Source organism: Lygodium microphyllum, chromosome 4, assembly GCF_053477565.2.
Source record: "Lygodium microphyllum isolate KBCC chromosome 4, Lygodium_microphyllum_v1.1.10, whole genome shotgun sequence".
In the NCBI taxonomy this organism is placed as follows: Eukaryota; Viridiplantae; Streptophyta; class Polypodiopsida; order Schizaeales; family Lygodiaceae; genus Lygodium; species Lygodium microphyllum.
The window spans coordinates 66384702-66396672 of record NC_141138.1 but is presented as its reverse complement, the minus strand read 5'-3'; the positions used below and the strand labels follow the sequence as shown (position 1 = coordinate 66396672).

Genomic DNA, 11971 nt, shown 5'->3' with positions numbered 1-11971 from the left:
AATGCCTAAGAGTGTAAACATAGTTTCTGTCATGAAGTTAAACACATATGTTAATACACATCAAGGGTCCACTCTCCACTTCAATTCCATTTTGTTGTGGGAGAAGCTTGGGGCAACTAGCAAAAGAAAATAGGTCAAGTCCACACATGTTGATCAAGATAAGGAGAGGGATTGTTATTTGACAAAAAAGAAAGCATGGATACGCAGTCATGGCAAGCACAACCCTAGTCTTTGGCAAACAAATAATCAATTTGTGGTCTTAGACAAGTAAGAAGCTCAGTTGTAGTCTTAAGTAGGCATGGCTATGATGACACTTGAGCAAGCCCTACGGTCTTAGTGCTATGCATACACAATCTTAGTAAAGCAAGCATTGTCTTGATCTTAAACAAGTAAGAAAGTGGTGATATAGTAGTAATAAATAGGCAATATGGATATGTTTAAAGAATGTCTACTTCTAATGCAATTACTTGAAAGAGATAGTGTGGAGAAAGTACAATAGAAATCATAAGGAGATCTATTCAACTAATAAGGAGACCTTTATTCAAGATCATGAAGTAACTACAAGATATACCCTAAGGTGATTAGAATAAAAGAGGAACATTACAACACTATACAAATGTTTGAGAGAAGCCAACTCATGGTGGTAAGTTTATAAGACATCTTAAGATTTGCATTTGATATTCGACCTTATAGACATCCAAAAGGTCGCCAAAGTTCAATATGCTATTTCTCACAACTTGTTTCTATAAAAACAATAAGATGAGATGACTGAACTAACTGCCACAATGGCAAAACCGATGAAGATTACGGCAGTAGAACCCGCTATTTGATTACAATAAGTGTTTATTGTAGAGCAAAAGCCTATTTGGTGGCCAAATTGCAAGATAGAAGCAGGTGAAGTACCTGCCGACATGAGAAAAACTGCAAGTACCTACATCAATAAAGAAAAGATTTAATGTGTAAAATTAGTAAAATCCATTATTTCCAAAGTAAAATAGAAAGTTACAACCATAAGGATGCTAAAAATAGTATGGTCTTATTGAAGATACACATTGAGATAACATATTCATTTGTGTCTTTTATACAAATGTTTTACATCTATAAAAAGAACATGCAAACAAATATGAGACCATAGGCTATGATAAATTTTGGATTTGGTTACTATATGGAGTCTAGGCTTTATATGAAAAGTCAAGTTATAACCTCCTTACAAGCTAGTAGCAGAAAGGATTGTCCACAACCTATAAATATCTCATTGCATCAGTAACTTTAGTGCTTTTCAAATTTGATAACTTATCTTTAACTTCACTTCGAAAGCTATTAAGACCATTAAACACAATATTAGTGAGTTTGGGAATCTCCCAATTCTCATTTTTGGAATACTAAAAAGGTGGCACCTGGATAAGATGCCCATAAGTTTCTCAAGAACATATGATGTGACCTATCATTGGAAAGCACTTGAAAAATAGAATCTATTGAGCTATAGAGCACTCAATTTGAAGTTATATTGTTCAAGTTATGAAAAATCCAAAGATTTGACCATGTGTCCCAAACTTATGGAAAATTCCCATATTTTTCAATATTGTGTTATTATAATTAAAAGTAATTTTCTTTCAAATATGATGATATCTCATGCATAAGAGGTACTTCATATGAGTGGCACACTATAAACCAATTTAGTGACAATGGAACATTAACATTATCATGAACTTGAGAAAATTTAATATGGAGCACACTAATCAAAAAGCTAGAGACATCCTCAAATAATCTACGTGTGCACACACAACCCCCCCCCCCCCCCCCCCCCAGCGGCACACTATAAACCAATTTAGTGACAATGGAACATTAACATAATCATGAACTTGAGAAAATTTAATATGGAGCACACTAATCAAAAAGCTAGAGACATCCTCAAATAATCTACGTGTGCACACACAACCCCCCACCCCCCCACCCCCCCGCCCCAAAACAAACACTATATGTAACAATACATATCACAAAGAGAGAGAGAGAGAGAGAGAGAGAGAGAGAGAGAGAGAGAGAGAGAGAGAGGACCTGGTCACCAATGTAAGAAATTAATGCAGAGATGTTCCCAGGTAGCATAGGTCCACCCTTTAAAAGGCGAACAATTGATGACACAATTTGGTAAATTGAGTAAGCCACACCAATAAAAGAAGCTGCCGTGCCATACCTAGAAATATCAAGGTTATATGGCAGTGTCATCACATGGATCTCATAGTTAAGGAAATGCAAATTGCATAGTAGGTGAACATTAGAATAGTTCATTTTAATAAACCTTATAATGAAAGAGCAATCACACCTCAAAACTTTGCTTTTGACTCTTCATCTCTAACAAATGTTTTGTTAAATTACAACTCGCATTTCTCTCATTCCATTTTGAAAGGAAGACTTAACCTTGGTTGTTCTACATTTATAATTTTTTTATACGTAGAAATTACGATAATATGCTATTATGTAGTCATAACAAGAAATAATGATGTGAATGGTCAAAAAGTAACTAGATGTCATAAATAATGTGCTTTACTACCATCTACACCACCTTTTTTGTGGTTGAATCATTGAATAGTCATCACTAAAGGTCTAGTAAGCAATAATTCCATGCAACTAATGCAATCAATTAGTGCCCTAGTTTTTTAAAAATAGATCAAAGTCAAATATCATCATAGTTGATCACCCCTATAACTTCATGTTGTGATGTCTCAAACCAATTGAAATGGTAGCTTCTTAGCCTTAGGTTTGCCTCATAAGGTTTCACACAAGGTCAACCAAGTTCATATTTGCCTTAATCAAATGTTCTCTATGTGTAGATGATGAGATATTAACTTTGAGGTGCTACACCAATAAGTCACAATCAATTCACCAATAAGTCACAAGGGGAATATGAGGAAACACTTCAAAAGCCCAACATTGTCAAGCTTGAGCTTTTGCTTATATGGTCTAAATGGTTGTAAAACTTAACGACTTGCTAGACAAGGTCAATATAGTCAAAGATATACTAAAGTGACTTTAAGTTTAAAAAGGGACATTTTCTTTAAAGCAAGTAAAGAAGAAAACCAAAGCTTCTTTTGTAAATATACGTTAAAGGCAAGTCAAGTTTCAACAAAGCTTCTCTTCAAAGTAGGCTTAAGTAGCTTGACAATTTTTATATATTCGCAAGACAATACACCATTATCATGGCCTTTACTAAGAGCCTATTCGCAATAACTACAACCAGATGAATGGTTGTGTGTCGTTGGGAATGGTAATCAAGAACCCTTAAGAAAAGGATGGGACTTGGATATGGAGATGATGGGTAATCCCTTCGCATTACAAAAAAGAACCTGTCACAACTTAACGAATCACTCGTGATGGCAACTCAATCCAAAACTGATGAGTCACTTGGTGATAGCAATGCTGTAAGTAAGCTTTCTGAAATAGTTATTCGCCAACCCCCTCTCTCTCTCTGTGCCTAGTGTATATATATATGTACACTAGGCACTCCGCCTCTAGGCTCACCTCGACGCTTCGTGCCAGGATGGGCACGATTTTTGCGTGGTGCTGGATGCGTGGCACCCGCCCCTACGTTCTCTTTGTTTTTTGTGGGGGAGGTGGGAGACTGCCACGTGGCACCCACCCCCCACCTTCACCTTTCCGTAACTAATAGTATAGATATATATGTATATATATGAAACAGAAGTAGTAGCGACTTACTTGGTGGCGTCGATGGAAGAGACAGATACGGAGTAATCGGAACCGTCGACGAGGACGGATTGTTTGACGGAAGCCATGACGGCGCCGGCGATGAGGAGGACAACGGCGGCGGCGATGCGGAGGCAAAGATCCGCCACGGCCAGCTGCGTGCTCATCAGGCCGGCCTTCCCGCTCGCTGCAGTCGTACTTTTATCGTACTGGGTGGCGCGGGGGTCCAGGGGGGTGTTGCCGGTGTTCGCCCGGCCGCCCTGGTGGCTGAACTGGTGGGCCGGGAGGCCCGTGTGGATGGGCTCTCGGATGGGGGGTGGGATTTCCGCGGTGTCGAATGCCGCTGCGGCAGCTCCGAAGTCTCTGAAGGGACCCGGATGCTCTTCGGTGTGAAGCGAAGCCATTATAGTTGCGCTAGAGGGACGAGCTGCCTCAAGCCTCTCTCTCTCTCTCTCTCTCTCTCTTATATATATATATATGTATATCTATGTATATGCAGTAGCTCACTCTGTCTCTCACACACTCTCTGTCGTTAGAAGACGCAGCAGGTCTCAGGCAACCACACACACACATACACTCTCTCTCTCTCTCTCTCTCTCTCTCTCATACACTCATACATACAATAGCTTTCTCTGCTGCACACTTATCTCTTGCTAGAAGACCCTGTGCTCTCAGCCACACATACGCAGACAACAAAAGTCGCGCTCTCTCTGGTTCTAAATACAGATTTCTCAGGCCAAACCGCGTTCGCCATGAGAGTCGAGACCCTTGACCCACCCAGCCACTTGGCCTCCACGACCTGCGGCAAAAGCCCTGCAGTCGCCATTCGCAAGTTGCTGTGCAACAGCCCACGCTGACCCTGCGTGAGAAGCCAGTCTGGAACCATCCCAAAAGTCAAAAATCCACACTTAAAAATATCCCTCCAACTTGATCAACCGCTATCGTCGGTTTCACTAGAGAATTGCGTGTGTCACTGAACAGCCTGTATTACTACCCCTTTTGACAATATGATTTTATATAGGGATTTATTAATAAAACAGAAGCGCCTATACAATAAGGAGACAGCAAAGATTTTAGATATTCTCACCCTAACTCGTAAACTAATCACACAATGCCATCGAACATTTTAAGTCTTCATAATGGTTAAACTAGTAACCCTCACCCTAGTTGTTGGGTCTTAAAGGATAATGCAAAGAAACTCAATAAATTTATCTTTCTTTTCTTATATTGTTAAAATCTATCTCAAAGAAATGTAGTGGATTCTTGACTATTTTATGCCTATGGACTTCCATGATCACCATCTAATGCTCTTGGATCAAAAGACTTGTGAATATTACTTATTCAAGTTGTCATCATGTGTTGATTTATAAAAGAATCATTGACACAATATGTGAATTAATTACCATAATTTTTCTTCAGTCACCCAATTTGGAGATAGATGTCCACATGTGTGGATTGAGGATAAGAGTAGCTCACCTTTTGAAAAAGGTGTATAATTTTCTCAAAGCATACTACAAATTCAATGTGGATAGATAACAAACCATTCCATAATCTTATTGTAATACCCACCCACATAAAGTACCAAAATATAGATACCTATCATGTCTCTCACTCTTAAAATTATAAGGAGATATAAATTTAGTCTATGTGAACATGATATGTAAGAACTAAGAATATCCAAATAGAAGACATGTTGTATCTAGTTGTAATCACTTTTCAAACATCCATAGTATATATTATCTTTTTAGCAAGAACGATGAGCCTTGAGACTTTCGAAATCTCCCCCATGCCTCCAGCTTGCATCCCCAAGCCTCCAAGCTAAATTTCAAAATTGAAAGTGAAAGCAAATCACTACAAGGGATTAAGCCTGTAGATAGCCTCAAATGCATTTCTTGAACTAAGAAAAAAGTTATGGGTGCCTAATATCGTGTACATATCTCCACATCTATTTGTGCATGTATTTAATGAAGGAGAAACACGACTTGAATCGTGCTTTTAAATCATCAACACTCTCCGATTTTCATGATTTTTTAGATATTAATATACATCGCTCATTCTAAACTTTTCATCCATATTCTCATACGATTGACTGTAAACACGCTAATGTAGTTAAAGAAAACTAGGGAGTTACTGGTTGCGCAAAAGTGTGCCTAGAGCCACAATTTTGCAACTAGCGTCTGTTTGGCTTCTTCTTCTTTTGCCCATTCTTGTGTGCTCAATGGGCATTATTTCTACAAAACGAATCCATGTATTATGACATATTATTGTAATGAAGGAGACCTAGGAGAGAGAAGGAGAGAAGGGAGAGACTGCAGAGAGGAGAGAGAAAGAGGAAGAATATGAGAGAAGAAGAGAGAAAAAGACTAGCAAAAGAGAGAGAAAGACTAGCTGAAGAGAGAGAAAGACAGGAAAAGAGAGAGAAAGAGGAGGGAAGCCATGAAAGCTGGAAGGAAGGAGAAAAGAGACTTGATTATCGATAACTGTTGCCCTAATTGGGTCTCTCAACACCTTATATACCCTGTCAATATTACTAGGTATTCCCATGCTAACCCGCATCCTACCCATCTATCCCCACTCTTTTACATTCCATCCCGACCCCGAAGGTTTTTGCCCTCAAAAACAAAAAGAGGACTTATGGCTCACAACGAAAAAGGGGGAGGGGGTGCAGAGTACTACTCTGCTCAGCATTACAAAGGAGAATATAGGTATGGGAAAGTACAATCTCATGTGGAATTGGGGCATAGGATTGTGTATATGATATATATGACATGTGCAAGTTGATAGCATATGAGTTTGGCCTCCAGTTCTTGACAATTAGGGGATGACAAACAGTGGACAGCATGCTGTCCACAACAGGCCTGCTGGAGAAAATTGGACATAACTTCCTATAGGCAGCTCCGATTGAGGCGTGTGACATGTCAAAACGAAGCTCATGAAGCGTACTTTCGGGCCATATAGGTGACACTTGGCTGTCATTAATGTAGGGTAAAAACTGTTCTGAAATAGTATGCTGTTTGTAAGTTGTCTGCATTTCAGACTGGGGCAAATTTAGCTACTGCTCAATATACATTTGCATTTGCATGATGTTGTCCATGTACATAATGCTGTCTAGATGATTGTCCATGTATGTGACCAGAATGTAGTTCATAAGAACATATATAGTCATCAAATGCATGCTGCTCAAAATATTCACACTCATCATATGCATGTTGACTATAAGTAGGTGCATGCACTTGCCTTTGCACATCGAACCCATGCCAATGGTCATGGTACTCATAATGTCCATGAGAATGTCCATACATGCCTTGCTGACCAAAATGTCCATGGGTGCCATGCTGCCCATGCATTATATGTGGACCAAACTGATTGTTAGGACATTGCTGCCCAAAATTCCCATGCTGCCCATGTGCACCTGCATTGGGGCCTTGCTACCCAAAATTCCCATGCTACCCATGCAATACATGCAAACCAAACTGAACATTGGGTCCTTGCTGCCCAAAACTGCCATGTGCATGCTGCCCATGTGCACCCTGCATACTATGCTGCCCAAAATTTGCATTTTGCCCTTGCATATAGCTTCCATTATGGGAGAGCTGTTGTCCCAAGGATGGGCTAGAAGGGTTCATCACGGGTGATGGGAGAATGGGTTCATCATGTCGCATAGGGGGCTCACCCAGCTCATAGGTGCTATGGGGAAGGCCATGGGTGCCACCAAAACCTTGTGGGTTGCGCCCGGTCTCCAAGGTAGGAGGGGAGTTGGCCTCATGGGGAGGGACATGCTCCTTGGGTTGAGCAGAGGAGGGTGCGATGGAGGGGATGAGGGCACCCATGCGCCCTATGAGTAAGTCCATCTTGGCCATCATCTCGGAATGACGGTGATCTTGGCGGGTTTCCATCTCCCTATGGCATTGTTCCATCTCTCGATGTCGTTCAGCATGACGGGTCTCATGTTGGCATAGGGTTTGGTTGAGCATAGATAAGCGGTCCATCTCGGGGGCACCCTCTTCAAACATGTCTTCACGATCCTCCTGGGCTGAGCTAGCATCATTCATTGAGGTACGGGAGTCCCTTATTTCACGCTGGAAGTCCTCTTGGGCCTTTGCTTTACCCTTGTGGCCTATCATTCCCAGTGCAGTCCACTAGACCCCTTGTTATAGAAATGATGATATCTTGAGCTAAAAAGCTTTGATCGCCAATATTTTTGATTCAAATTAAAGCCCTCGATCCCCTCTACGAGGCTATGTAAAAATATCTCTAACAGTAAATGATCAGGGCTTTGCTGTAATCACTTTTTGTGGGGCTGACTGTGTAGGACTGCTGCCTGTCCCACAGTACCACTGAGCACAAAACTGAGCATATCTCCCAAACCGTAGGATGGAATGGAGAGGTTTTTAGTTCAGATCGAAGGGGAGAATGCCCTCTTCGAATCAAGCTATAGACCCGCACTCAATCACACAAGAAGGCTTTGCTGTAATCAACTTTTGCGGGATGACTATGGAGGACTGCTGCTTGTCCCACAGTACCTCTAAGCACAAAACTGAGCGTATCTCCCAAACCGTAGGGCAAAATGGGGAGATTTTTAGTTCATATCGAAGGGGAGGATGCCCTCTTCGAATTAAGCTATAGAGCCCACACTCAGTCACACAAGAAGGCTTTGCTGTAATCAACTTTTGCGGGCTGACTGTGGAGGACTACTGCTTGTCCCACAGTACCTCTGAGCACAAAACTGAGCGTGTCTCCCAAACCGTAGGGCGGAATGGGGAGATTTGTAGTTCAGATCGAAGGGGAGGATGCCCTCTTTGAATCAAGCTATAGGGCTTTTCTGTAATCAACTTTTGCGGGCTGATTGTGTGGGACTAACTGTCTGCAATACCCTGTAAAGACTCCTTCAATGAGCATACCTTATCCCAATGCTAAGGTGCTTATTTCAAGACATCTAGGGCCTCAATGGTGGTTCTCAATGCCACATAGAGCCATACATCATTTGCATCTATAGTTCTCTTGCTGAGACCATTTTCATGACTGTTACCCTGCCCATCACTGCATACATCCACCATACATTTGTTATACATCCATCAAGTCGTACAGTTGCTATCCATACATGTGCAAATAGTGTAGTTCTTGCAAATCCTTCATAATTATTTCATGTTGCATTGGCTACCACAAACACTAGCACTTTGATGGTTGCAAGATACTTGAATTTGCGAAGGATATTCCCATTGTTATGATGTCAGCAATAGAAAATATGCCCATGATGGTGAATTCAATTTCTCTTGGGACTGTGGAATTCTTGCTCATGCCATTATCGCAGGACAAGCTCAAAATATTTGGCAACATGTTGTTCGAAAGCCATTGGACTCAAGAGATACATTACTACCATGTTTTCTTGAAGTAGGAAACAGATCTGCAGAGTTGCATCAGCAGACATCTGAAGTGAATGAGGAGGAGAAAGTGTCTGGTAAAACTGCCTCTTTAGTTACTGAAGTGCCAAGTGCTCAATGCTTTGTACTTTCTTCCCCAAATGAGAAATTGCTGCATCATCAACCCCTCAGTTGGACCATCAGAGAATGGGCCTTGACTGAAGCTGTCCACTGACGAGTCTTCCCAATCACTTGACTCTCTGTAAGCTAATATCCATAAAGAAATAGATTATGATTTCTTTGGTCATGGGAAACAAGAAAAGAAGACATCAACAAGTAGCTTCTCTACTGCGTAGGCTCGCAGTCTTCATCCGTGGACAAAAGTTCAGAGTGTGAGTTGAGTCAAGATTTGAAATCTGATGTTACAGAATTTGAGGCTGATAACATCAGTCACAACTTGCAAAACCAAAACCTCACAAGGTTAACCCTACCAATGTGTCCAAAGAGCTAGATTCTCATGTTTCTAGCCAACGCAATGCTCAACAAAGCAGAGGTAATACTTCCCTCACCCCTCAACCAGTGTCATCACAGTTCACTTACATGTACAGTCAACAAGATCGGGTATGGCAGGCAAATGGTAATTGGGGTTATCATCCCTGGAGTTATCCTGCCCAGAATCCTAGCTTGAGTCAAGAAGAAGTATGGGCCGCAAAGGCACGTGCTTGGACTGCATCAAAGGCAGCTCAAGATGAATCAAATCTTGCCGGGAGCAGTTGAGCATCTCAAACGAAGGTCAAAGTGTGCCAATAAAACCATCAAATCAGCTTACTCAAGGAATGACAAGTTTAGATCACTGTGCACATGAGATAACTCAACCATTGGAGCCATTGGAGCAAAATACTGTGTTAGAGACTGGGCAATCACAACTAAGCGATAGGCAGTCTGTTTCTAGTAGCTACGTAGGGGACTCCACTTCAAGATTTGGAATAGACAATGCAAACACAGGTCCCCCAGGTACTGACAGACTTGATATTACATCCCAAGGCACTTTGCCACCATCTGACAGCCTCCCTTTCAATCAACAGCCAACCAATTTAATCACACAAAGTTAGGCATCCCCACATGTTTCTTTACCATGCTTCACGTACCCTGAGCAGCCAAGTACATTGGGCTATGAGCTTCATCAACACATCAAGTTTCTCCAAGCTACTCGCAACCCCCCCCCCCCTTAATAGCATTTTACACCACATTCCCAATCATTACCACATATACATTCGCCATTGCTACAGGCCAACCAGTGCAGCAGCAACATCCACAAGGGTTTTTCCTGGCATCAGTGACATGCTCCTCCTGAACTGAACCCAAGCTAATCAAGTATTGCAGTGATGCGGCCATGGCAGATCCTTCTCGCCTTCCTGCTTCTGTCAACCCTGGCGTATTGCAAGGTCCTCATAGACGCGGACAACAAGAGCAACAAATTCCAACAACGAGAAGCCACTGATGCGAGGGGCCCTGTTTTCGCTTCAAATCTCAGAGAGAAGGCTTACTTTATGCTCGCACTTGGGCGATCCTGAGATCACAAGCCCAAATCAAATTTGCACTGGCGAAGTGCAACTGGCACCAGGCCTAGTCCTGGGTCGTCAGAATCTGAACATGCCTGCCTTCTGTTGTTAGTGGCCATAAAGATTGCTGCTCGAAGGGTGAGACTGGATGGATTCTTGATCTAAAGCAAAAGCTTAGATCTGTAGCATACACCATCATGGCTTGCGGTTGACTGGATCATGTTCTGTCTATCCATAAATTTCAAGCAGCAGCTCGTGGTGATCATTGGAGGATGGGGGCATTCGTCGGTAAATATGCAGCTGAGCTCATTGTAACTGCCAAGTACATTGCAACTCCCAGTAAATGGATTCTGGCTACGTATGAGAGCACTGGTACAATTGGCAAGCACCTTGCTAGCATCAATGTAGAAAATGTGGAATCCAACAAGCAAGCCCTCAAGGAGCTCCTGTTCACCACCCCTGGTGCTTTGTAGTACATAAGTGGGGTTATCTTGTTTGAGGAAACCCTGTATCAGACGACTGCAGCCGGGAAGCCATTTTTGGATGTGCTGAAGGAGGCTGGTGTCATCCCTGGCATCAAGGTAGACAAAGGCACTATAGATTTTGCTGGGACCAATGGTGAGACCACAACACAGGAGTTGGATGGTCTTGCCCAGCGTTGTCAGCAGTACTACAATGCTGGTGCTCGATTCACCAAGTGGAGAGCAGTCCTCAAGATTGGGCCAACAGAGCCGTCACCCCTTGCCATCTTGGAAAATGCCAATGGACTTGCCCGCTATGCCATCATATATCATGAGAATGAGCGGTTGCAAAAGCAAGCTACTCAATTAAGCTCTGAAAATCAGTACCTACGCCAACAGCTAATGCCTAGCTCATCATTTGCAAGACTTGTGGCAAGAAAGGAAATCATTGGCTCCATCACTGCTTCTTACAGCTCCCGTGTGTCTTCCAAGAAAGTTGCCATCTCTGCCTGTGTACCTGAAAAGTAGGGTTTGTTGTTGGAAAATGAAACCAGATTTGGGGGAAAGGAGAGAGAAAGGAAGGACCTAAAAACTAGGCTCTAATACCATGTGTAATGAAGGAGACCTGGGAGAGAGAAGGAGAGAAGGGAGAGACTGCAGAGAGGAGAGAGAAAGAGGAAGAAGATGAGAGAGGAAGAGAGAAAAAGACTAGCAAAAGAGAGAGAAAGACTAGCTGAAGAGAGAGAAAGACAGGAAAAGAGAGAGAAAGAGGAGGGAAGCCATGAAAGCTGGAAGGAAGGAGAAAAGAGACTTGATTATTGATAAACTGTTGCCCTAATTGGGTCTCTCAACACCTTATATACCCTGTCAATATAACTGGGTATTCCCA

The 11971-nt window shown here is 42.2% G+C and overlaps 1 protein-coding gene and 1 pseudogene across 1 annotated transcript; one reads left to right on the top strand and one right to left on the bottom strand.

Moving 5' to 3' along the window:
• Nucleotides 1-480: 480 nt before the first annotated feature.
• LOC148037126 (CASP-like protein PIMP1) lies at nucleotides 481-4562 on the bottom strand. The gene is made up of 3 exons (XM_087676056.1): nucleotides 3712-4562; nucleotides 2056-2191; nucleotides 481-931 (listed from the first exon to the last, which is right to left on the bottom strand). The coding sequence occupies exons 1-3, from the start codon at nucleotides 4101-4103 to the stop codon at nucleotides 731-733; spliced, it is 729 nt and encodes a 242-aa protein (XP_087532182.1). The 5' UTR covers nucleotides 4104-4562; the 3' UTR covers nucleotides 481-730.
• A 6331-nt stretch (nucleotides 4563-10893) lies between these two features.
• Nucleotides 10894-11610, top strand: LOC148037125 (fructose-bisphosphate aldolase, cytoplasmic isozyme pseudogene; annotated as a pseudogene).
• Nucleotides 11611-11971: the final 361 nt, after the last annotated feature.